The 23,858-nt window shown below is 41.8% G+C and overlaps 2 protein-coding genes across 2 annotated transcripts in view; both read left to right on the top strand.

The window, feature by feature from the left end:
* Nucleotides 1-23,858, top strand: part of ttn.1 (titin, tandem duplicate 1) — a 134,311-nt gene that overhangs the window by 47,374 nt on the left and 63,079 nt on the right. Inside the window, exons 67-124 of the mRNA XM_084688433.1 lie at nt 2,159-2,209; nt 2,501-2,893; nt 3,065-3,334; nt 3,451-3,726; nt 3,816-3,955; nt 4,083-4,209; nt 5,178-5,441; nt 5,537-5,676; nt 5,797-5,923; nt 6,023-6,289; nt 6,389-6,655; nt 6,759-7,025; nt 7,119-7,258; nt 7,384-7,510; nt 7,943-8,085; nt 8,455-8,578; nt 8,767-9,033; nt 9,123-9,220; nt 9,333-9,501; nt 9,583-9,849; nt 9,989-10,255; nt 10,354-10,632; nt 10,721-11,129; nt 11,265-11,389; nt 11,485-11,751; nt 11,915-12,184; nt 12,347-12,646; nt 12,776-13,078; nt 13,163-13,350; nt 13,448-13,562; nt 13,679-13,963; nt 14,078-14,229; nt 14,350-14,497; nt 14,584-14,761; nt 14,874-14,995; nt 15,081-15,368; nt 15,469-15,765; nt 15,871-16,057; nt 16,139-16,254; nt 16,347-16,646; nt 16,760-17,059; nt 17,151-17,256; nt 17,341-17,537; nt 17,627-17,932; nt 18,020-18,298; nt 18,386-18,685; nt 18,862-19,164; nt 19,267-19,644; nt 19,729-20,031; nt 20,139-20,438; nt 20,537-20,833; nt 20,962-21,246; nt 21,351-21,644; nt 21,789-22,088; nt 22,247-22,555; nt 22,669-22,859; nt 23,033-23,462; nt 23,549-23,857. Of these exons, the coding sequence (XP_084544559.1) occupies nt 2,159-2,209; nt 2,501-2,893; nt 3,065-3,334; nt 3,451-3,726; nt 3,816-3,955; nt 4,083-4,209; nt 5,178-5,441; nt 5,537-5,676; nt 5,797-5,923; nt 6,023-6,289; nt 6,389-6,655; nt 6,759-7,025; nt 7,119-7,258; nt 7,384-7,510; nt 7,943-8,085; nt 8,455-8,578; nt 8,767-9,033; nt 9,123-9,220; nt 9,333-9,501; nt 9,583-9,849; nt 9,989-10,255; nt 10,354-10,632; nt 10,721-11,129; nt 11,265-11,389; nt 11,485-11,751; nt 11,915-12,184; nt 12,347-12,646; nt 12,776-13,078; nt 13,163-13,350; nt 13,448-13,562; nt 13,679-13,963; nt 14,078-14,229; nt 14,350-14,497; nt 14,584-14,761; nt 14,874-14,995; nt 15,081-15,368; nt 15,469-15,765; nt 15,871-16,057; nt 16,139-16,254; nt 16,347-16,646; nt 16,760-17,059; nt 17,151-17,256; nt 17,341-17,537; nt 17,627-17,932; nt 18,020-18,298; nt 18,386-18,685; nt 18,862-19,164; nt 19,267-19,644; nt 19,729-20,031; nt 20,139-20,438; nt 20,537-20,833; nt 20,962-21,246; nt 21,351-21,644; nt 21,789-22,088; nt 22,247-22,555; nt 22,669-22,859; nt 23,033-23,462; nt 23,549-23,857 (13,707 nt within the window). The remainder of the gene's footprint in view (nt 1-2,158; nt 2,210-2,500; nt 2,894-3,064; nt 3,335-3,450; nt 3,727-3,815; nt 3,956-4,082; nt 4,210-5,177; nt 5,442-5,536; nt 5,677-5,796; nt 5,924-6,022; nt 6,290-6,388; nt 6,656-6,758; nt 7,026-7,118; nt 7,259-7,383; nt 7,511-7,942; nt 8,086-8,454; nt 8,579-8,766; nt 9,034-9,122; nt 9,221-9,332; nt 9,502-9,582; nt 9,850-9,988; nt 10,256-10,353; nt 10,633-10,720; nt 11,130-11,264; nt 11,390-11,484; nt 11,752-11,914; nt 12,185-12,346; nt 12,647-12,775; nt 13,079-13,162; nt 13,351-13,447; nt 13,563-13,678; nt 13,964-14,077; nt 14,230-14,349; nt 14,498-14,583; nt 14,762-14,873; nt 14,996-15,080; nt 15,369-15,468; nt 15,766-15,870; nt 16,058-16,138; nt 16,255-16,346; nt 16,647-16,759; nt 17,060-17,150; nt 17,257-17,340; nt 17,538-17,626; nt 17,933-18,019; nt 18,299-18,385; nt 18,686-18,861; nt 19,165-19,266; nt 19,645-19,728; nt 20,032-20,138; nt 20,439-20,536; nt 20,834-20,961; nt 21,247-21,350; nt 21,645-21,788; nt 22,089-22,246; nt 22,556-22,668; nt 22,860-23,032; nt 23,463-23,548; nt 23,858) is intronic.
* Nucleotides 229-1,857, top strand: LOC146233975 (uncharacterized). The gene has a single exon (XM_084688437.1). The coding sequence runs from the start codon at nt 272-274 to the stop codon at nt 1,697-1,699; it is 1,428 nt and encodes a 475-aa protein (XP_084544563.1). The 5' UTR covers nt 229-271; the 3' UTR covers nt 1,700-1,857.

Raw genomic sequence — 23,858 nt, 5'->3', positions numbered from 1 at the left:
TTATGTGGAGGACATTTTACCTGCCATTTTACCTTTATCTGTTTTTATGTCAAACCTTCCTATCCTTGTCTAGTATTTTGGTTTGGTTGTTATGCAGAACAAAAGTCTTCAAGTTGTTCAGTGTTCTGAGTGAGTTCTGTGTTGTATGTGCTTTATACATTTTATGTTATGCAACATTTTTGCTGTCTTAGAAAAATACACTACAACACCCAAAAAGGGTAGAATTCATGTTCAGGAGGATGAGAAACCAGTTGTGCCAACTTTGAAGAAGATGAAAATACCTTCAAGAGATAAGGAGGAAGACAAAGATATCATCAAACTCAAAAACGTGCCCAAGATTCCTTCAGAAGAGAAGGCAAAGGAAGTCACATCTCGGACATCTGATGGAAAACTGCTTTTTGAGGCTCATACCAAAGCTCCACGTTTTGACCATGATAGAGAAGATCACATGCAGATAGGCAGTCCAGTTGACAATAGTAACCAAAAGAAACCTACGGATTCCGCTCAGGAATCAGCTGAACATTTGAAAAATCTACCTGAAGATGAGAAGGTAGATGTGAAGACAATTTCCAAGAAAACACCCAAGTTCCGTAAAGAAGAACCCCAGGAACAAACAGGTTTAGCTCTTAAAAAAGTAGCAAAGCAGACACCAGATAAGAAGGAACAAGAAACTGTGAAATTAAAACCATTTGAAAAAACTGCTACACCCAAAGACATACAGAAATCAGTTGTTAAGAAAGACAGTCCCTCTGGAGTTTCAAAAAGAGATGAAGGACCCAATAGAGAGGAACTGGTGATAGAACCTGTAGCTCATCAACCTAAAGATTCTAACAAACCCCTTTCAAAGGCTAAAATGACTTCTAGTCCAGAAAAAGAGAAGGAAAATGTTGAATTGAAGCCATTTGCAAAGTCTCCTAAAGCTGAGATAAAAGTTATAAAGTCCCCTGAGGAAATACAGAAGAAGCCAGAAAGTAAAGTACAAAGTCGAGAACCAAGAGATACTGCTGAGAGAAAGTCTCCAGATAAGGAACTTGAGAGAACCAAAAACAAAGAGCCAGGCGTGGTACAAAAACCAAGCCCTTCAGGGAACGTGGACCCTCCCAAGAAGGAAGAAAGTCTCAAGGAAGATATGCCAATTCAGTTAAAGAACATAGATAGCCTGTCAAAAGAAGGAGAGATTAAAAAGAAAGAAGTAGTTCCAAAGCACGTAGAGGCCATCAAGAGAGGTGTAGAGCTTAAGAAGACTCCTTCACCAAGAGTTGATAAACTGAAGCCAAAAGCACTTGAATCCATATCTATGGAAAGGAAGCCCAGTTCAGAAAGAAGCAAATATTTACCTAAAAAAGATTCCCCTAAAGATTCAGTTGAAGTCATTTCCCTAAAAAAAGTGGCAACTAAAACATCACCACCGCAACAGACCCAAGAAGCACCAGGAAAGATTCCTATGATGAAAGAGCTTTCACCTCAAGCGGTGCAGTTGAGAAAAATTGCTACTCAACTGGAGGAGGAGGTGTATGAGGATGAGCCAGAGGTGGAAGAAGAGGAGGATGAAGCGTGGGGATGGGAGCTTGTCCCGCGTGACAGTTATGGTTCCACAGAGGACTGGGAAGATGAATCATTGGAAGATGGGGCAGTTGAGACCCCCGGGATGCCAGGTGACAGACGAGGTGAGGTGGCGACTGCTGAACTTTCCAAGTGACGACTCAGAGGATGACTCACATCATTTAATCTTCATCAACCTCCACCAATTTATTCATTCATCTTTCCATCTATCCATCTACATCCATCCATCCATCTTAAAGTTTCTGTGTTTTCCATCTTAACATCTGTTCTCATTTATTCTATGTTCCGTGTGTGTGTGTGTGTGTCTAATTCATCTTGTTCTTCATTCAGGTCATCAAATCATCTGTACTAATTCTAAATGCATTTGGTACTAGTTTATACCACATTTTTCTTCATTTTCCATCATGTGATGTTTCATGTGCCTGTCATGTTGTATACAGTATTACATTGTGTAAGAATTTCTTCATTTTCATTATCTTGCGTTGTTTGTCCATACTATATTTGGTTGTCCATTTTTATCTATTGTGAGTCTGTTTTGTATGTAATTGTGTTTACCACAATAGGCTCTGTTGTCACACTGTTGTTCTCTGTCCAGATGGGAAACCAAAGGAGGAGCCACCAAAAGGCAGAGGCCGAGGTCTTGGGGGTGAGAATATACAAGCTTAACTCTTGTAACATAATGCTTAATCTTTAAAATCTTATATCACTCTTGCACCAAACTTCATGTCTGTATATCTAAATTGTCTGGTGTAAGAATTTGCTCTTTAAGCAGTGACCTTGAGTCAAGGTGAGTCCTCCAAGTAGACAAAATACTGTCTAAAAAAACAGAAAAGAACATACTCAAAAACTACATTTCCAGACTTGCCAGAGGTGAAGTATTGGTGAGAAACAAGTAATTAACATATAGCTTAATGTATTTAACTTTTTTTCATTACAGCGAGGCAAACACCATCCCCTGGTGATGGTGGCAGGGGTAGAGGAATGAGACCTGGTGGAGACAAACCACCAGAGGAACCCTTTGGAGGATTCAAGCTCAAAGCTGTTCCCCTTAAGTTCATTAAAAAACTCCAGGACATAGTGTTGAAGGAAGCTGAATCTATTGGCTCTGCTGCTTCGTTCGAGTGTGAGGTTTCACCCTCAACTGCAATAACTACATGGATGAAAGATGGAAGCAACCTAAGAGAGAGCCCAAAGCACAAATTCACCTCTGATGGCAAAGATCGCAAACTGAATATCATTGATGTCCAACTTTCTGACACTGGCGAATACACATGTGTTGCCAAGAATGCAGGCAAAGAAGTGACATGCACAGCCAAACTCATTGTTGAAGGTATTTTATGAGTTTCAATATTTCATTTTTTAATGTATTGTTATGACAAATGAACACATTTCATCAATTTAAACCACACAGTGATGACTTAGTTGCTGCATAGGCAATTGTGTGTATTCAATTGTTTGTAACAGTAATGTCCTTATAGTTTTTTTTATTATATTTCCTTAGAGCTGCCTGTGAAGTTCATTAAGACTTTGGAAGAAGAGACTTCAGTCATCAAGGGACAGTCTATGTACCTGACCTGTGAGCTGAACAAAGAGAGAGATGTTGTATGGAAGAGGAACGGTCAGCCCTTGAAGAAAATTGCAGGGAAGTTGGCCATCAATGTCATTGGAATGCAACATGCCATTACACTCCAGAACTCAGGGGAAGAAGATGCTGGTGTCTATACATGTGAATGTGAGGACATTAAGACTGAAACTACTGTCAAAGTAATAGGTATGTATCAAATTATACAATTATCTTCTTTAAAATACATTTTAAATGTGTCAGTCGAGTAACTTAAATGGTTGTATGATTGATACAATGCTACATTTATTTGTTCATTCCTACAGAAATCATCAGAGACTGGTTAGTGAAACCACTGAGAGACCAGCATGTGAAACCTAAGGCCACAGCCACATTCAAGTGTGAACTCTTCAAAGAAACACCCAATTGGAAGTGGTTCAAGGGAGACAATGAAATTCCTAATGATCCAACGAGCAAGACTGAGGTGACGAAGGAAGGAAAAGAAATAACTCTTACAATCAAGAATGCACAACCTGAAGATGTAGGAGAATATGCCATGGAAGTTGAAGGACGCAGATATGCAGCTAAACTAACACTTGGAGGTTTGTTGAACCAACTCTTTTTATAATGTTGTCAGTACGAAGGTACAAAAATGAAGTATATGATTACAATTTGTTTTTTCTAAATAAAGAGCGGGAAGCCGAGATCTTGAAGCCCCTTTCCAGTGTGGAGGTGGTTGAGAAGGAACAGGCCTCATTTGAGACTGAAATATCTGAGGAAGATGTAGCTGGAGAATGGAAACTGAAGGGAGAAGTTCTTACAAGATCACCGGTAAGACCGAGTTTGAAATGAGAAATTGTCATCAGCTCTGTACCTTATACTTACAATACATTAAAAATAAAATAAATCAAAAAATAAAATAAATAATCTAATTTAAATGTATTAACTTTTTCTTAAGACATGTGACATCAAAGCTGAGGGCAAGAAACGTTTCCTCACTCTGAAACACATCCAACTTGACCAGTCTGGTGAAGTGTCTTACCAAGCTCTGAATGCTATCACCAGTGCTGTGCTGACAGTTAAAGGTAAGCCGTTGTAAAAAGGAAGACAATAGTACCTGTACTTTTAATATTTCTCCTCAGAAAACAGAAAAGGAAAGTTGAAATTGTGCAGGTATGTTTATATCATGTTTAATCATTATCCGTGCCTCCCAGAAATGGAAATGGACTTCACAGTCCCCTTGAAGGATGTGTCTGTACCTGAAAAGAAACAGGCTAAATTTGAGTGTACCATCACAAAAGATGTGCCCAAAGTCATGTGGTTAAGGGGCTCTGACATTGTAACAGCAAGCTCTAAATATGACATTATTGATGATGGAAAGAAACACATGTTGGTCATTAACAACTGTGACTTTGATGATGAGGCACAATATACTATTGAAGTTTTGGGTAAAAAGTCAACAGCCCAACTTACAGTTGAGGGTAAGTATTGGTTAATCCAATTATTTTATGATAATTTATTTTTGTGGTTAATAATCTTCTATGTCTGGATTATTGATGGATCACTAGCCTTACTCGCTGATAACAGCAAACCTGTTATGCACTTACCTAATGCATTGTAGGTATGAGGCTCAAATTCATCTCACAACTAAAGGACCAAATTGTGAAGGAAGGTAAAATGGTTCAATTTGAGTTTGAGCTAACTCATGAAAATGTAACAGTGACGTGGTACAGAAACGAAATAAAACTCCATCCAAGCAGAACCCTGATCACCCATGTTGAAGGAAAGAAACATGTATTAGAAATGAGGGAGTTGACACTAGATGATACATGCCAAATTAAGGCAGAGGCTAAAGGAATATCATCAACTGCAAACCTGACGGTGATAGGTAACCACAACTGTGTCTTTCTTCTCTCTTTTTTTCGTATTTTTTACCAGCTGTTTAATGTATGCACTGTTGCATGTAGTACACCAGATTGATGTAATGCATCATATGAGATTGTGGTACAAACTGCAATTAAGCTTTTTAATTGCGATTTAACACTCTTCTCAGAGGGTGACGCAGTCTTCATAGTGAAGTTGCAAGACTATACCGCTGTGGAGAAAGACGAGGTCACTCTGGACTGTGAACTCAGCAAAGACGTCCCTGTGAGGTGGTTCCACAAAGAGACGGAGATCAAAGCCTCCAAGATGGTGACCCTGAAGTCTGAAGGGAAACGCAGAGTCCTGTCCATTAAGAAAGTGGAGGAAAAAGATAGAGGGCAATATGTATGTGACTGTGGAACTGACAAGACCATGGCAAACATCAATATTGAAGGTAAACATGATAGATTAAATATTGTAAATGCACTTTTAAATCAAATCAGGCTTTTTTGTTTTTTTGAACACCTTGTTCTGTATATTCTATTGTAGCTCGTGATATCAAGGTGGTTCGACCCATGTATGGAGTTGAACTCTTTGATGGCGAAACGGCTCGTTTTGAGGTTGAGATTTCTGAAGATGATGTCCATGGCCAGTGGAAGTTGAAGGGAGATGTGCTAAATCCTTCCCCTGTATGTTTCATTTACATATTCATATAACATATCATATATATTCAGAGTGCAAAGACAATCTGTGAATATAATTTTTTGGGATGTATCATTTCTTTACTGATCTTACAAAATTATTCACAGGATGTGGAAATTGTTGAAGAAGGTGGCAAGCACACATTGACTTTGTACAACTGCAAAGTCAACCAGTCAGGTGAAGTGGGATACCAGGCTGCCAATGCTAAATGCGCAGCTAATCTGAAAGTGAAAGGTATGATTGTTGTTTCTTGAATGCATTATGTTCTCATCTGATATTCCTGCAAGAGAAGTTTTTATTAAATTGTTTATCTTGTGATTTTTATGATTTCAGAACTTCCACTGACCTTCATCACACCTTTGACTGATGTGCAAGTCTATGAGAAGGATGAGGCAAGGTTCGAGTGTGAAGTGTCAAGAAAAGCCAAGAGCTTCCGTTGGCTTAAGGGATCTCAGGAGTTGAAGTCCGATGACAAGTTTGAGATGACACAACTGGGAAATATTCACACTTTGGTGGTCAAATCCGCTGCATTTGATGATGAAGCCAAGTACATGTTTGAGGCTGAGGACAAGAGAACAACTGGCAAACTAGTTATCCAGGGTAATTAACATGTATTTAATACATTTGCAATCTACAGTGTTTAACTGTATCCACAGTGCCAGTTATAATAGGCTAAACTAACTTATAATTTCCTTATAGGTATTCGCCTTGAGTTTGTCAAGCCCATTAAGGATGTCACAGTGAAGGAGCGTGAGACAGCCGAGTTCAGTATTGAACTTTCACATGACAAGATCCAGGTCACTTGGTACAAGAACGATGTGCGTTTGCATCCCAGCAAGGTGGTGCACATGTCAGAGAATGGCAAGTTCCACACCCTGGCCTTCAAGGAAGTGTCCATTGATGACACATCTATGATCAAAGTGGAGGCATTGGGAAAGAGCTCCAAGGCCATGCTGACTGTTCTTGGTATGTAAATGTGTTAAAAGATGTATTAGTATGCACTGACCAAAAGCTTCCTGTACTAGCTGCAATAATTTTTTTGATAAAATGTTTTATTTGTTTTGCGCAGAGGGAGAGCCATACTTTGTCACCAAGTTGCAAGACTACACTGCAGTCGAGAAGGATGAAGTAATGATGGCCTGTGAACTGAGCAAGGCCTCTGCTCAGGTGAAATGGTTTAAAGATGGACAAGATATTATTCCATCCAAGAATGTTCTTATTAAAGCTGATGGAAAAAGGCGTATTCTGACTGTCAAGAAGGCAGAAAAAGGCAACATTGGAGAATATACCTGTGACTGTGGTTCCGACAAAACCATAGCCAGGCTGGATATTGAAGGTGTGGTAAAACAATGATAACTTTGGGACGTATAATTCTCGAAAATTCAGTGTGCAAACTTAATGCAAACAAATATGCGCTTCTCTTCTGCAGAGCGTGACATCAAGATAGTCCGTCCCCTGTACAGTGTGGAAGTGACAGAGACTGAGACTGCTCGCTTTGAGACAGAAATCTCTGAGGAGGATGTGCATGGTCACTGGAAGCTCAAAGGAGAAGCTCTTCACCAGTCTCCTGTAAGAGTATTATCCATCACAGGATGAGCGTGATCATTGGGAGTTAAATTCGTTCATTTATACTTGAAGAGAGACAAGAGACATACATAAAGATCTCTAATGGCTTTTTGTTCAACCTTGTCCAGGACTGTGAAATAAAAGAGGAAGGCACAAAGCACATGCTGATACTGTACAATGTTCGCATGGATCAAGTTGGAGGAGTTGACTTCCAGGCTGCAAATGCCAAATCCAATGCCCAGCTTAGAGTGAAGGGTGAGTTCAGAGGAAAAACCTTGTGAAAAATGTTGCTGGGCATTTGTTTTGATATGGACTTACAGTACAACATGTTATAATATTTAAATGGTTTATCTTTCATTATGTGCAATGCTAACATGATTAGGATTTTGACATCATGTGCCCATCACCTTTCTAGCTGACCAATAATAAGTAAGGCTTGGGCAGTGGTCAGCTAATGGCCAATCGGGTGTTGTGGCTATTTTAGAAGCCACATACCTTATCTATCTAGAGTGGGTGATTAGAGTTTTGCAGAGCTACTTCATTCCTCTGTCCAGAGTTTGCTGCAAATCAAACACACGAGAATACACTCAACATGCAACTTAAGTAGGTTAACAAAGAGAAGATTTTTGTGGAAAAATTACATTTCACAACTGGGTGACCTAACAATGGCTTCTCCTGGATCCAAAGCTCGATCAATTGGTCTGCTGCGTTCGCTGAAGGATGTCACTGTAACAGCTGGAGAGACTGCAACCTTTGACTGTGAGCTGTCATATGAGGGCATTGTTGTAGAATGGTTCCTTGGAAGCACAAAGATGGTAGAAAGCGACAGGGTGAGTACATAAGACAAAATCTGGTTACAAAAAGGCTGGTTTTATTAGTAAGCAAATTGGTCACACAAACCTTGTGATAGTATTACTAAAATGGACATTCTTACAGTTTTTATGTAAAATAAATACACTGTTGAAATAGTTTAACATGTTTTTATATTGTACATATAAGGGCCTGGACACATAGGAACCTCTATCTGTTTGTGATAACAGTAGGCTGTCCTATCATGCCTGCATTTCTCAAAGCTATTTTTACTGTCAAGTGCAGCTCTGAGAGACATGTATAGTGTATAATGGGTATAACATGTGTAAAGCATGCATATATCTATATGTGTATAGATTAGTTTGATTCAATGTGTTTTTCTTTTATAGGTTGTAACCCGTGCTGAGGGTAAAGCTCACACTCTGACTCTTAGAGATGTCAAACTAACAGAAGCTGGCGAGGTCAAACTCACTGCTAAGGACTTCAACGCTACGGCCAAACTTACTGTTAATGGTAAGTCTTGCTTCATTTATGTGTATTGAGAATTACACGTTTAGGGGCCTCACTGAAATGGAAAGGGCATTTTAATTAACATTTTTGTCCAGTCCCTACCTGGTATGTTGATCTTCTCAGTTGAATAAGAACAGTAATGTAGTTTGATTCATTTTTTACTTCTAATTATTTGATACTTTTCTAAACAGAGCCACCAGTTGAGTTCACCAAACCTTTGGAGGACCAGACTGTGGAAGAGGAGGCCACTGCTATCCTGGAATGTGAAGTTTCCAGAGAAAAGGCTGAAGTTAAATGGTTCAGAGATGGACAGGAGATCCGCAAAACTAAGAAATATGAAATGGTTGCTGATGGCCGCAAGAGAAAACTTATAATTCAAGAGTGTACACTTGATGATTCTAAGACATATACCTGTGACGCAAAGGAATTCAAAACGTCTGCTTTCCTGAATGTTGAGCGTAAGTAACACTTTAATCGCTAATAAAATGTGGTTTTCTGATGGATTTCCAAAATGATTTCAGGGAACAATACGGTCATATGCTTACAGCTCCTTATGTTGAGTTCTCCAAACCACTTCATGACGTTGAAGTCAAAGAGAAGGACTCTGCAAGATTTGAGTGTGAGGTGTCTCGTGAGTCTGCAAAGGTGAGAATTGTGTGATCAACCACCAAAAAATGCTAACGCCATGAGTTGTGGCCATGTGCCTTGACTATGTGGCATTCAGATGTAATAACATAGTTTTGTTCTGCCGAAAAAGGTGCGCTGGTTCAAGGATGGTAATGAGATCAGAAAAGGAAAGAAGTATGAAATTATTTCCAAGGGTCTCCAGCGCATTCTCATCATCACAAAGACAGTTTTTGATGATGAAGCTGAATATGAATGTGATGCAAAAACCTCAAAATCCTCTGGCATGCTGACTGTCATTGGTAAGTGTTATTATTTTAACATTCTACAAGTGACATATTGTAGTTCCATGGATTGATGACTACAATTTATTACCCTTGCAGAGGAGGAGGCTAGGTTCTCAAAGAACCTATCTAATGTGGAAGGAACAGAGACAGACAGCGTGAAAATGATCTGTGAAGTATCAAAGCCCAGTGCTGAAGTCACCTGGTACAAGGGTGACAAGGAGCTGCCTGAGGGAGGAAGATATGAACACATTGCAGATGGAAAGAAGAGAATTCTTATCATCCAGGATCTCAAAATGGACGATGCTGGAGAGTACAACTGCAGACTCTCTAACGCCAAGACATCTGCTACTCTGAAGCTGAATGGCAAGGACAAAAACTCTACTTTTAACACCCTATGACAGTGTGAAATGTCATTCCAACTTGAAATGACGTGTAATGTATAATATAATTCAGAAAGTCCAAAAACCACGTTTGAGTGTGACAGTATGTTTGTTTCCTCCAGAACTTGCTGCCGAGTTCATTGCCAGGCCTCAGAGTCAGGAGGTGGTTGAAGGAGAAAAGGCTGAGTTTGTCTGCTCGGTCTCCAAAGACACCTATGATGTCAAATGGTTTAAGAATGATAAGGAGATAACGGCTGGGGACAAATTTGACATTGTCTGTGATGGAAAGAGGAGAGCACTCATCGTAAAACAATGTGAACCAAAGGATGAAGGAAGCTATGTTGCTTTCATTGGCTCCACCAAAGCTTCAGCTGAGTTGTATGTCATTGGTAAGTATTATACAACATCTGTGTTGCTTTCCTCAACCCTCTGTACAAAAGAGACACGTATGAAGGAGTATAATGTGGACACTTCTTTCTTAAAACAGAGAAACTCAGGATAATTACACCCATCAAAGATACGCAAGTGAAGGAAGGACAAGAGATTGTCTTTAACTGTGAGGTGAACACTGAGGGAGCCAAAGCAAAGTGGCTGAAGAAGGAAGAGACTATGTTTGAGAGCAGCAAGTACATCATGATCCAGAAAGACAATGTATTTTCTCTGAGGATTAAGGATGCCCAAAGGACAGATGAATGTACCTACACCATTACACTAACCAACCAGCGCGGTGAACATGCAAAGGTCTCAGCCAATGCTACTGTGAAAGGTGAGTGCCATCATTTCATTGATGTGAATGGACAACGTCCTGCTTTTACTTGAATGTCTAATTAATTTGTTGTCTTTTGAAAATACAGAGGAGAAACTCAAGTTTTTGGAGCCTCTTGAAGACATTGATACTCAAGAGAAAAAGACCATTGTCTTTACATGCAAGGTGAACCGACCTGATGTCACGGTTAAATGGATGAAGGCCGGCCAGGAGGTTACTCTCAGCAAGCGCATCCTGTACAGGGTAGACAAAGACAAGCACACACTGACCATCAAAGACTGTATTCTGGCCGATGAGGGTGAATACACCGCAGTTGTCGGTGATGACAAATGCACCGCTGAGCTTATCATCAGTGAGGCACCCACAGACTTTTCCACACAACTGAAAGACCAGACCATCACTGAGTTTGAGGAGGCAGAGTTCACTTGCAAACTGTCTAAAGAGAAGGCTACAGTCAGATGGTACAGGAACGGACGCGAGATCAGAGAGGGTCCCAGGTACTTCATAAATAACCTCCTGCCCAACTAGCTGTTTGTGAACAATATTTTGCTTGTGATTTGTAATTGAATTTTGAATCAAGTGGATTTTGTTTTAGAAAGTTGTCAGAGTTTTCATGCTCATGTGTTCAACAGATACAAGTTTGAGAAAGATGGAAAGATCTGCAAATTGCGCATCAAGGAGTGCAGACCAGATGATGAGTGCGAATATGCCTGTGGAGTTGATGACAGGCGATCCCGGGCCAAACTCTTTGTTGAAGGCAAGTTCTGTGCCTACCTAACAGAATGATTGGTTTAAAATCTTCATCCAGATGTTCTATACTGTGTGTCTAACATGTATTATGCCTCTTGGCAGAAACCCCTGTGGAGATCATCAGACCCCCAGCGGATGTGTTTGAGCCTCCGGGTTCAGACATTCTGTTTGAGGTGGAGCTCAACAAAGACAGAGTTGAAGTGAAATGGATGAGGAACAACATGATCATTGTCCAGGGTGACAAGTACCAGATGATAAGTGAAGGAAAGGTCCACAGACTGCAAGTGTGTGAGATTAGGCCCCGTGACCAGGGAGAGTACAGAATAGTTGCAAAGGAAAAGGATGCCAGAGCCAAGTTGGAGCTGGCAGGTATGTCAGAACATGATGAACATGATGAACATGCTATCATTGTAGTGCCTTTACATCAGCTGTCACAGCTCATTACACACAAACATCCACATTATTTTCTCTGCATGCGCTTTGAGTTTTTACAGTATTGATATTTGATCTGATTCCTTTTTCTCAATTCCAGCTGTGCCAAAGATCAAGACCACTGACCAGAACCTGGTAACTGATGCTGGGAAACCCTTTGTCATGACAATTCCCTATGATGCCTATCCTCGTGCAGAGGCTGAGTGGTTCTACAAGGATGTCAGCTTACCAGTGCAGAACATTGACACCTCTACAGACAAGACTGAATATAGACTAAAGAGCCCCAATAAAAATGATCAGGGAAGGTATAAGATTGTCATCAAGAACAAACACGGACAGGGAGAGGCGTTCATCAACCTAGATGTCATTGGTAAGTCAAATAAAGGTTTCTAAGTCTGAATGTCAGAACCTGCTCTTAAGGAAACATGAAGATCTTCTGATAAAACTGTACAAATATGAATTAAGTTATACATTTTAACTTGGATAAATCATTCCAAAGAACAGTACTTAATCAAACATGTGTGGCTGGCAGATGTCCCTGGACCTGTGAAGAACCTGAAGGTGGTTGACACTGCCGATGGTGAGGTGAGCTTGGCCTGGGATGAACCAGAGAGTGATGGTGGCAGCAAGATCATTGCCTACGTGGTAGAGAGGCGTGATATCAAGCGCAAGACATGGACCATGTCCACTGATCGCGCTGACACTCCAGAATACTGCGTCAGCTCACTCCAGAGGGATTCCATGTACCTGTTCCGTGTCTGTGCTCGCAACAGAGTGGGCAGTGGCCAGACAGTTAAGACAGACACAGCTGTCCAAGCTAAGAACAAGTTTGGTAAGCACTGGACAACAGCCGTAACATATTTTACAACACAATACAAAAGTAAAAGAATCTGGCCAAATAATACAGTGAATATGATATTTTGATTATAAGGGGATGTGATGTATTTTGTTTCTCTCACAGATGTGCCTGAAGCTCCTGAGAACGTTATGGTTGGAATTGTGAACAGGTTTGGTGCCACCGTTACCTGGAAACCTCCACTTTCCGATGGTGGATCTGAGGTTACCTCCTACATCATTGAGCTCCGTGATAGGACGTCTGTGAAATGGGAGGCTGCTATGGTCTGCAAGCCCGAGGACCGCTCTGCCACTCTAAGTGATGTGGTTGAGAATAAGGAATATATCTTCCGAGTCAAAGCTGAAAACAAAGCAGGAATTGGCAAACCAAGTGCTGCCACAGATCCAGTGAAGATCATGGACCCCATTGGTGAGTTACATGAAGGTTTTCTTTTAATTTAATACAAAAGCAATTGCATAGCAGTGACCATTTTAAAATACTCTCTATTTACAGAGAAACCCAGTCCACCCCTCAACTTCAACTTTAGTGATCCGACAAAGAACTCTGTTCAACTGACCTGGGAGACTCCCATGAGCAATGGAGGCAGCATGATCACAGGCTACATCATCGAGAAGTGTGAGGATGGAACAGACAAGTGGCTGAGATGCAACGCTAGGCTCTGCCAGGACCTGTACTATAAGGTACCACTGACACTCTCTACTTTCTATATACAGTACATTTATATGTAGTACTAATCCTAAATTTTGAAATTATTCATAACCAATGTCTATGGTGCAGGTGACTGGTCTGAAGCAGAGTCAAAAGTACCACTACAGAGTTATGGCTGAGAATGCAGCTGGAATGTCTGATCCAGCTGATAAGATTGGACCTGTCTTGGCTGACGATATACATGGTACACTATCCCATATTAGTCCTAAGTACACGTATCTTCTGAATCAACATACAGGCTATATATTGTAGAATATCTAGAACAGTGTGGTAACATGTACATCTTTCTTTTCACTTTAGTTTCACCTTCAATGGACCTCGGTGCATTAAAGAATGGTCTAGAGGTCATTGTTCCTCAAGCTCTCACAATTCGTGTCCCTATTTCTGGATACCCAACACCCAAAGCTAAGTGGAGTTTTGGAGACAAGGAGTTGACCACTGGTGACCGTGTATCCATGGTTACGAAGAGTGGCTTCACAGAGCTTGTCATCACCCCAAGTGTGCGTCCAGACAAGGGAACATACACCCTGCAACTGGAAAATGATGTGTCCTCTGTCTCAGGAGAGATTGAAGTTAATGTCATTGGTAAGAACTGCAACAAATATAGGAATTTACCTTCAATAACTGAAGCACAATAGAAACAAACCTTTAAAGTATTTCTTTTTTGAACACTGTGTTATGATATATTGCTATTTTTAGCATCTCCAAGTGCACCTAAAGACTTCAAAGTATCAGAGGTTACCAGACATCATGTGCATTTGATGTGGGAGGCACCAGAACATGACGGGGGAAGCCCAGTCTCTGGATACCAAATTGAAAAACGTGAGGTATCTCGCAAGACCTGGGTCAAGGTATGTAATATTATAATGCGATTAATGTTATACACCATCTTAGCCATTTTGAACAATCATAGCTTCCATTGTTGCTGACAAAATCATCTATTGAATTTCATCTTGTGGTGACTTTTTTAGGTTGCCACCAATGTCATGGATCTGGAGCACACTGTCTCAGACGTCATTGAAGGCAAGGAGTATCTTTTCAGTGTTACTGCTTGCAACAAATGTGGCCCAGGAGAGCCTGCCTACATTGATGAGCCAGTCAATGTGTCCTCTCCGGCCAGTAAGTATTACTCAATACCACATGTTCTTCTTCCAACTGTATCTTAATGGATCATTTAAAACAACATAAAACATTCTGGTTAACAGCTGTGCCAGACCCACCTGAGAATCTGAAATGGAGAGACAAGTCAGCCAAAGGTATCTTCCTGTTCTGGGAGCCACCTAAGTATGATGGTGGTGCAAACATCAAAGGCTACGTTGTTGATAAGTGTCAACGAGGCACAGACAAATGGGAGCCATGTGGTGAACCCCTGCCTGAGCTGAAGTAAGCTAACCTCTACATTACTGTGTCTCTATTCATACTATATCAGACCTTATTACTGATGATAGACTACACAGATTGTTCGAAAAAAAAAAAAAAATTGTGTCTTCTTCAGGTTCCAGGTGACTGGTTTGACTGAAGGACAGTGGTATGCCTATCGTGTTAGAGCAGTCAACAGACTGGGAGCCAGCAATCCATGCAGGGCTACAGATGAAATCCTGGCTGTGGATCCAAAAGGTACAACATTATTTCATAATGTCCCAGTGCAAAGGACTTGATCATTTATGAAATAGCTCTCTAATTAAACATTTTATCCAAACAGAACCTCCAGAGATTCAGCTGGATGTGAAACTGATTGCTGGACTGACTGCCAGGGCTGGAACAAAGATTGAGCTCCCGGCTGATGTGCTTGGAAAGCCAGAACCCAAAGTGAAATGGACCAAAGCTGACCTGGTCTTGAAGGGAGATGATCATGTTGCCATTGACACCAAGCCTGGTCATTCCACACTATCTATTGCCAAAACAATAAGAGAAGACACTTCCACGTACATCATTGAAGCTGTCAACAGCAGTGGTCGTGCAACCGCAACTATTGATGTCAACATTCTTGGTACTATGATGTCTTGTGTACATTAAAACTACGTACTGTGCTAAGAATACACAACTTTGAACATATTAATATATTATTATTTTTTTGTCTTACCCAACAGACAAGCCAGGTCCTCCAGCGGCCTTTGACATCTCTGACATCACCAATGAGTCCTGCTTCCTAGCCTGGAACCCTCCCAGAGATGACGGCGGTTCAGTGGTCACTAACTACATTGTGGAGAAACGTCCTATTGACAAAGAAGAGTGGCAGAAATTGTCTTCTACTGTGAAGCAAACAACCTTCCATGCCCTGAAGCTCACTCCTCTGAAAGAATACGTCTTTAGAGTTCAGGCAGAAAACCAGTATGGCATTGGAGCCCCTACCGAGCATGTGCCAATTATTGCCAAATACTCCTTTGGTACATATTTTTTGTTGTAAAGATTCAATTTCTCTATAGAATACATGCATAATACAATGTAGTCCTCAGTAGTTGTACTTCATCGATGATATGCTGTTGTTTTAGATCCTCCTGGTGCTCCAACAAGAGTACAGCACTCTGACATTGCCAAGGACTCTTTGACTCTTACTTGGTATGAGCCTGATGAGGATGGCGGTAGTCCCATCACTGGCTACTGGGTGGAGAAGTTTGACCAAGAACACGACAAATGGATCAGATGCAACAAGTTGCCTATTAAGGACACCACCTTCAGGTAGGTCTGGTGAAGGGAAATGGTTACTAGCACATACCTTTTTTTACAGTCTGACTAAGTTTGTTTCTACTCTCATTTCAGGGTGAAGGGACTGCCTACCAAGAAGAAGTACAGATTCCGTGTATTGGCAGAAAATCTCGCCGGACCAGGAAAGCCAAGCACTGAAACTGATCCAATCTTGGTTAAGGATCCAATTGGTATGATTTGTAGCATTCAAGTATTATTTAAATATATATTGTGGGTGAAAGTCAAGAAAACATGTTCTTATAAAACCTGTGTTGTGTTCTAGATCCTCCATGGGCCCCTGGTAAACCATACATCAAAGACATTGCCAAGACCTCAGCTTTCCTACAATGGACTAGGCCCGAGCATGATGGTGGGGCCAAGATTGAGTCCTACATTATTGAACTTCAGAAGACAGGAACTGAAGAGTGGGTTCGTGTAGCAGACGATATCCCAACGACAGAACACTTCCTGAAGGGGCTTATGGAGAAGCAGGAGTACTCCTTCAGAGTCAAGGCTGTCAATGTGGCTGGAGAGAGTGAGCCCAGTGATCCAAGCGATCCTGTGGTCTGCAAGGAGAGACTCTGTAAGTGACAACATGTATTGAAGGGGTATTCAGTAGAATTGTCCTCAATGTTCCATGTATTCAGAGTGTATTATACATCTGACATATAATGACTGTTTGATCTGCTGTTCCAGACCCTCCATCAGCTCCTCGCTGGCTTGAGGTGACCAACATTACTAAGATCAATGCTGACTTGAAGTGGGCTGTTCCAGACAACGATGGTGGTTCACCAATAACCAACTACTTAGTTGAGAAGAGGGATGTCAGACGCAAAACCTGGCAGGCAGTAGACACCACTGTAAAGGAGGTCAAGTACACTGTGACTCCTCTAAACGAGGGCTCCCTGTATGTATTCCGTGTGGCCGCTGAGAATGCTGTTGGACAAAGTGATTACTGTGAACTAGAAGACGCCGTACTGGCTAAAGACACCTTCAGTAAGTTAAAATTGTATTGGGATATGACATACAGTATGTTACCATGGGAAATGGTGTACTTTTATGTTCAACTTGTGTCTTTTTCTTCTAGCCACTCCTGGGCCACCATATGCCTTGACTGTGTTGGAAGTCTCTAAGAGACACGTTGAACTGAAATGGGAGGCTCCAAAAAGCAATGGCGGAAGACCCATTACAAAGTATGGAAGACGACTTTAGGACTGCCTTTTCTGAATCGTACTTCTATTATTCACATTTTAACGCATATATCATGCATTTTATAGGTATGTCATTGAGAAGAAAGAGAAGCTTGCAACCCGCTGGATGAAGTCTGGCAAGACCCCAGGCGCTGAATGCAAGTACAAGGTAACTGACGTGGATGAAGGAACCGAGGTTCAGTTCCAAGTCCGTGCTGAGAATGAGGCTGGTGTTGGACATCCCAGTGAACCTACTGAGATCCTCACAATTGAAGATCCAACAAGTAAGTTAGTGGTCATAGCCTTTTACTTTGTTCGTTATTCAAATAAAAGCCAAACTAAATATATATGTTGTACTTTGTTTTTCTCAAAGGTCCACCATCTCCTCCTCTTGATCTGGTTATTCCCGACGCTAGCAGGGAGCATATTTCCATCACCTGGAAGGTCCCAGCAAAGAACGGAGGCAGCCACATTACTGGATACCATGTTGAAATTTCTGAAGCTGGCACAGAAAAGTGGATGAGGGTCAACTCTCGTCCAATTAAGGAGCTTAAGTACAAGGTAGAGGAGGGCATTATTCCAGAGAAACAGTACGTCCTCAGGGTGCGTGCCATCAACTCCATTGGTGTCAGTGACCCCTCAGCAATCTCTGAAAAGGTGTTTGCCAAGGACCCTGACTGTAAGTGTACTTCGGTCAATATGAGTGAAAAAAACAATTGCAATTTTGAAAATATGGAAAAATTGCAATTACTGTCTTCATTCTCAGGTACACCTACGATGGATGTACAGGCCCAAGACATTGTTGTTGTTGAGGGTGAGAAACTCCACCTCAACATCCCATATAGAGCCATTCCCAAACCAAAGATGGTGTGGCAGAAGGACACAGTGGAGTGTAAGGCTGATGATAGACTCACCATGACCTGTGAGCTGAACAGTGTTCACTTGGAGCTGCTGAAGTGTGTTCGTGGTGATGCCGGTGCATACAGCATCACTTTGGAGAACTCTCTTGGAACAGCAACTGGAATCATCAATGTTAAAGTTATTGGTAAGATCCCTTTACTGGTATTCAACCTGCAAGTTATATGCTATAGTAGATAATGAATTTGACTGTTTTACAATGTAATTTCCTCAGGTCTTCCTGGCCAATGCAAGGACATTAGTGCCAGTGACATAACCAGTACCTCCTGCAAAATGTCATGGGAGGCTCCAGAGGATGATGGAGGGAGCCCCATTCTCAGCTATGTACTGGAGCGCAGAGAGGCTTCTAAGAAGACCTACATGCCTGTGATGTCAGGAGAGAATATCCTGACACGACAGGTTAAGGATCTCTTCCTCAACTGCGAGTATCACTTCAGGGTGAAGGCTGTCAACAAAGTTGGACCGGGAGTGTTCCTAGATCTTCGCAACCCTGTCATCACTGAAGAAATAAAACGTACGATTTGTACATTTGTACACTCCTCTGTATAATCAAAATGAAAGATTTTAATTTTGGCTGTTTCAATATCACATATTCAGAACATGATTGCAAATGTGTTCCCCTGTCCTTACCTTCTTACTTGCTGTTATGTAAATTTGCTATAATTGTCAATTTTCCTTACTAATTTACAGAGAAGCCAGATCCACCGATTGAGGTTCAGGCTCTTAACCCAACCTCAAAATCCATCACTGTGACATGGAAAGCACCAGAATATGATGGCGGATGTGTTATCACTGGCTACATTCTGGAGAAAATTGAAAAAGAGGGAGAACGATTCCAGAGGGTCAACCCCTCCTTGGTGCCTGGTTTCTCCTATGTTGTACCTGACCTAACTGAAGGAATGGAGTACCAGTTCCGTGTCAGGGCTGAGAATGCTGCTGGCGTTAGTGAACCATCTCGCAGCACTCCACTGATCAAGGCTTGTGATGCTGTTGGTAAGGATTAGGCTTTATCAACCATTCTGAAGGCCCTTTTGTGATACATTAAAACGTTCTGAAAAAAATTATATTAATAACATCTAACTTAACGTGTTTCAGACGCTCCCAAGGTTACCCTCCACGCACGCCTGCAGTCTGGCCTGTGCATCCGAAAAGGAGAGGAAATCCGCCTGGATGCCTTTATCTCTGGTTCTCCTTATCCCACGGTGACCTGGCTGAGAAATAATGAGGATGTCACGAAGGAGCCTGTCAAGAAAAAGCAACCACTAGTGGTTAAGAAGACCAAGTCAAAGGTGCCTGAACCTGAGGAGGTGTTTGTAACTCCAATCCTGCAGCGTGTCTCTTTTGACCAGACCAAGAAGGGCCAAACCGCTATCATGGTGCGTGAATCTGTGAGAGTGGATCATGGATGCTTTACCATCAGGGTGGAGAACTCTCATGGAGTTGCAACTGCCTCTTGTGAGGTCAATGTTCTTGGTAAGACACCTATTTTAAACACTGCCACTATCAAGCTGTTTGTGTATGTGCCTGCTTTGACACTGGCATCTGTTTGATGTCTAGATAAACCTGGACCTCCAGTGAACTTCACATTCGAGGACATCAGAAACACCTCTGTAATCTGCAATTGGGAACCTCCTCTGGATGATGGTGGCAGCGAGATCTTGAACTACATTCTGGAGAAGAAAGACAACAAGAATGATGAGATCGGCTGGATAACAGTAACCTCAACCCTTAGGGGTTGCACTTACCCTGTGACCAAACTGATTGAAGGAAAGGAGTACATCTTCCGCATCACCGCTGAAAACAAATCTGGCTGTGGACCTTCATGTGTCTCTGAGCCACTTGTTGCCAAGAATCAATTCGGTAATTATGTATTCAATTTAAAAAGCTGGTTGTTTTCTTTTTAACACTATTAGTATTTCTACTAATCTAACAATGTCAAATGTGTCTTCCTCTACTCTTTTCCTCAGATCCACCTGATGCACCAAACACACCTAGGATTGGAGAGGTCAACGCTAACAGTATCCACATCTCCTGGCATGAACCCAAAGACAATGGCAGTCCCATCCTGGGCTACTGGATCGAGAGGAAGGAGATCAACAGCAAGCACTGGACAAGGGTCAATCGTAGCCTGTTCAACTCTCTGGAGGTCAAGGTTCTGGGTCTTATGGAGGGCTTGACTTACATTTTCAGAGTTTGTGCTGAAAATATGGCTGGCCCTGGGCCCTTCAGTGTCCCAACAGACCCTCAGATTGCCATGGATCCCATCTGTAAGTCTAAATCCACATCCCAATGATTACCTTGAGAACATACTGTAGCCTTATGAGGAGCACTAAGATGTATCATGTCCCTGTTCACTGTTCTACAGTGCCGCCTGGTCCACCCACTCCTTGGATTGTTGACACTGGTGCAACTTCCATTGATGTGGCTTGGAAACCTCCATTGTACAATGGAGGAGGAGACATCCTTGGGTACCATGTTGAGAAACTTCTAGCTGGAGAGAAGGAATGGACACGTAGCACAGAGTTTAGATGCAAGGAGCTCAAGTATACTGTGACCGGTCTCACTGAAGGTGCTGACTATATAGTCCGTATCATTGCTGTTAACGATTTCGGACCTGGAGTGCCAGGAGTAACTGAGCCTGTAACAGTAAAAGAACCTCAAGGTATCAATTCACACTCCCCTTTATTTAATATCTACATATATCACAACAAAAGTATAACTTTTGAATATATCTTTTAAGTATAACACAACAGACATAGTAATGTACTTATAATGTATTTCTTCCTTCAGAACCTCCCATTGTGGACTTTGATGACTCGGTAAAGAATGGAGTCATAATTCGCGCCGGAGACAACCTGCGTCTTCCAGCCATCGTGATTGGCAGACCTCAACCAGAGGTGAAATGGACCAAGAACGAATCAGAAACTGACAAGGAAAGAGTTGTCATTGAGACACAGGGAAAGAACAGCGTTCTCTTTATCAAGCATGCTTTGAGAACTGACCATGGAATGTACCAAGTCACTGGAACCAACAGCAGTGGAACCAAGGCAGCTGTCACTAAAGTTGATGTCATGGGTGAGTCTACACACAATGTTCAGGATGAAATAAGAGGAATATTTGTTATTCTGCTTATATTCTAAGAAAATAACATAAATCAAAATAAATTACTTTTTGACTAGATGTTCCCGGGCCTGTGGTTGACCTGAAGACTACAGTGGTTACTAAGAAGAACATTGGCATAAGCTGGGCTGACCCTGCAGACAATGGTGGCAGTGATGTCATCGGCTATGTGGTTGAGAAGAAGGATGCTAAGATGCAACTCTTCAGACAACCTATTGAAGTTGCTGCATGCAAGTGTGACATTCAGGGTCTGCTTGATGGAGAGGAGTATATGCTCCGTGTTATAGCAAGGAACAAGTATGGTCTTGGAGCCCCATGTGACATTGGACCTATCCTTGCTGTGGATCCCAAAGGTATGAAGGGAGTAAAGTATGAAAATACAAATGAAAAAGGGATTTAAATCATCAGGAAGTCTGATTTGAAATTTAAATGTATTCAAAATAATAGTAATAATATATCATTCTAATATATCATGTCATTCTAATATATAATTTCAGGCACACCGTCTGCCCCAGAGAAGCTGCATTACACAGAGAGGACCAAGACCACCATCACTCTCTCTTGGGAACCTCCCCGTACTGACGGAGGGAGTCCTATTAGGGGTTACTACATTGAGAAGATGAGACATGATGGAACTGAATTTGACGTGGCCAACCGGCAGATCATCACAGACACAACTGCAACCATTGAAAACCTCACTGAGAACAACATGTATCAGTTCCGTGTGAAGGCTATGAACGAGGTTGGAGAAGGGGACCCTTCAAAGCCAATCAGCGCTAACATGCAGGATGATGAAGGTAAATAACATCCTTATGGGTTGCACTAAAGCTACTGTACAGGTTTGTAGGTTTGAGGGACATTCTTTTGAATATCCTTATAAGCTCAGATTCATAATACCGGTAATGCCTTTTAAATTAACATTGCAGGATGTTGATCTAAACTCTTTTTATTTCAGTCGCCCCAACAATTACAATCCTGAAATACATCAAGAGAGATGCCATCATTGTCAAGAAGGGAGTGGCCATTGATATCCCTGCTGAGGTTAGTGGCCTTCCCATGCCAGTGTTTCAGTGGTCCAAGGATGGGGTGGTCATTGAGAAGCCCACCGAGACTCTACTGATGGAGTCAGAAGAGGTGAACAGAGCTAAAGCCACAACCAAGATCAGCATCCCTGAGACTATCAGACAAGACAAAGGAAACTACAAGTTGACTGCCACAAACTGTCATGGCACCGCCCATCACACTATCAGAGTGGAGATCCTAGGTGGGTGGTCTAACAATCATGCATATTAAATGTTAAAATATAACATTTACTTGAAAGGCTGACGTTTATTTTTATTTTTTATGGTAACACGTTTTTTTTGTATGCTTTTACAGATCGTCCTCTTCCACCACATACTATTGTGGTTTCTGATATCAAGTCCGAATCATGCTATCTCACTTGGGATGCCCCTGAAGACAATGGAGGCAGTGATATCACAAACTACATCATTGAGAGGAGGGATGCAAGCAAGAAAAAGTCTGACTTTGAACAGATCACTTGCAACGTTATTGACAGAAGATATGGGGTTAGTTAAATGTTCAGTCTTTCATATAGTTTTTTTCTCTTTAATTTCAAGGCTTTTTATAATTTTTGGTTCAAATAACAATACAGTTTTGTCAGTTGTTTTTCGTCATCATAAAATAAATCTAGTATTTAGTATTTAAAATACACATTTTACAATGACTTTCTATCCTCAAGGTCTACAAACTGGACACTTACGGATCATACCAGTTCAGAATCAAAGCCGAGAACAAGTTTGGAATTAGTGACGGTTGTGATTCTGAAAAAGTCGTCCTTAAGGATCCATTTGGTCTTCCTGGTCCACCTCGCAACCCCAAAATTATCGGACACACCTCCACCTCCATGCTGGTGACGTGGGAACCCCCCCTAGACAACGGTGGATCCACCATCACAGGCTACTGGCTAGAAAAGAGAGAGAGAGGAGCTGTGTACTGGGGTCGTGTCAACAGAGCTCCTGTCACCAAGCCTGCAGTAAAGGGTCTGGAGTATAATGTGCTCCGCCTGAATGAAGGGGCTGAATACCAGTTTAGGGTGATGGCCTGCAATGCTGCAGGACTTGGACCACCTAGCGAATCATCTGGGTGTGCCTTTGCAGTTGATCCACACAGTAAGTACTCCTTGCAAAGAAAGCGAGAGCAAATTTTCACAACTCTATTACTTCCGATTGACACAAGTGTGAATGTTCTACTTTAGACCCTCCAAGCCCACCATCTTGCCCAGAAGTAAAGGACAAAACCAAGACCAGTGTCACACTGACTTGGAACCCACCAGAGAGGAATGGAGGAAGTCCTATCAAGGGCTACATAATCGAGGTCCACGAGGAAGGTGCTCCTGATTGGAGAAGAGTTAACGCCGCCGACAAGCTGCATCCTAGCACTGAGTTCACTGTTCCAGACCTCAAAGAGAAGAAGAAGTGCAAGTTCAGAATCATTGCTGTCAATGCAGCTGGAGAGTCTGATCCCAGTTCACGTACCAATGATATCATCGTTGAAGATATCCTATG

This window comes from Hypomesus nipponensis, chromosome 23 (genome assembly GCF_054491055.1).
Source record: "Hypomesus nipponensis isolate SF chromosome 23, ASM5449105v1, whole genome shotgun sequence".
NCBI lineage: Eukaryota > Metazoa > Chordata > Actinopteri > Osmeriformes > Osmeridae > Hypomesus > Hypomesus nipponensis.
The sequence above is the reverse complement of the archived record's forward strand: the minus strand, read 5'-3'. Positions and strand labels throughout refer to the sequence as shown.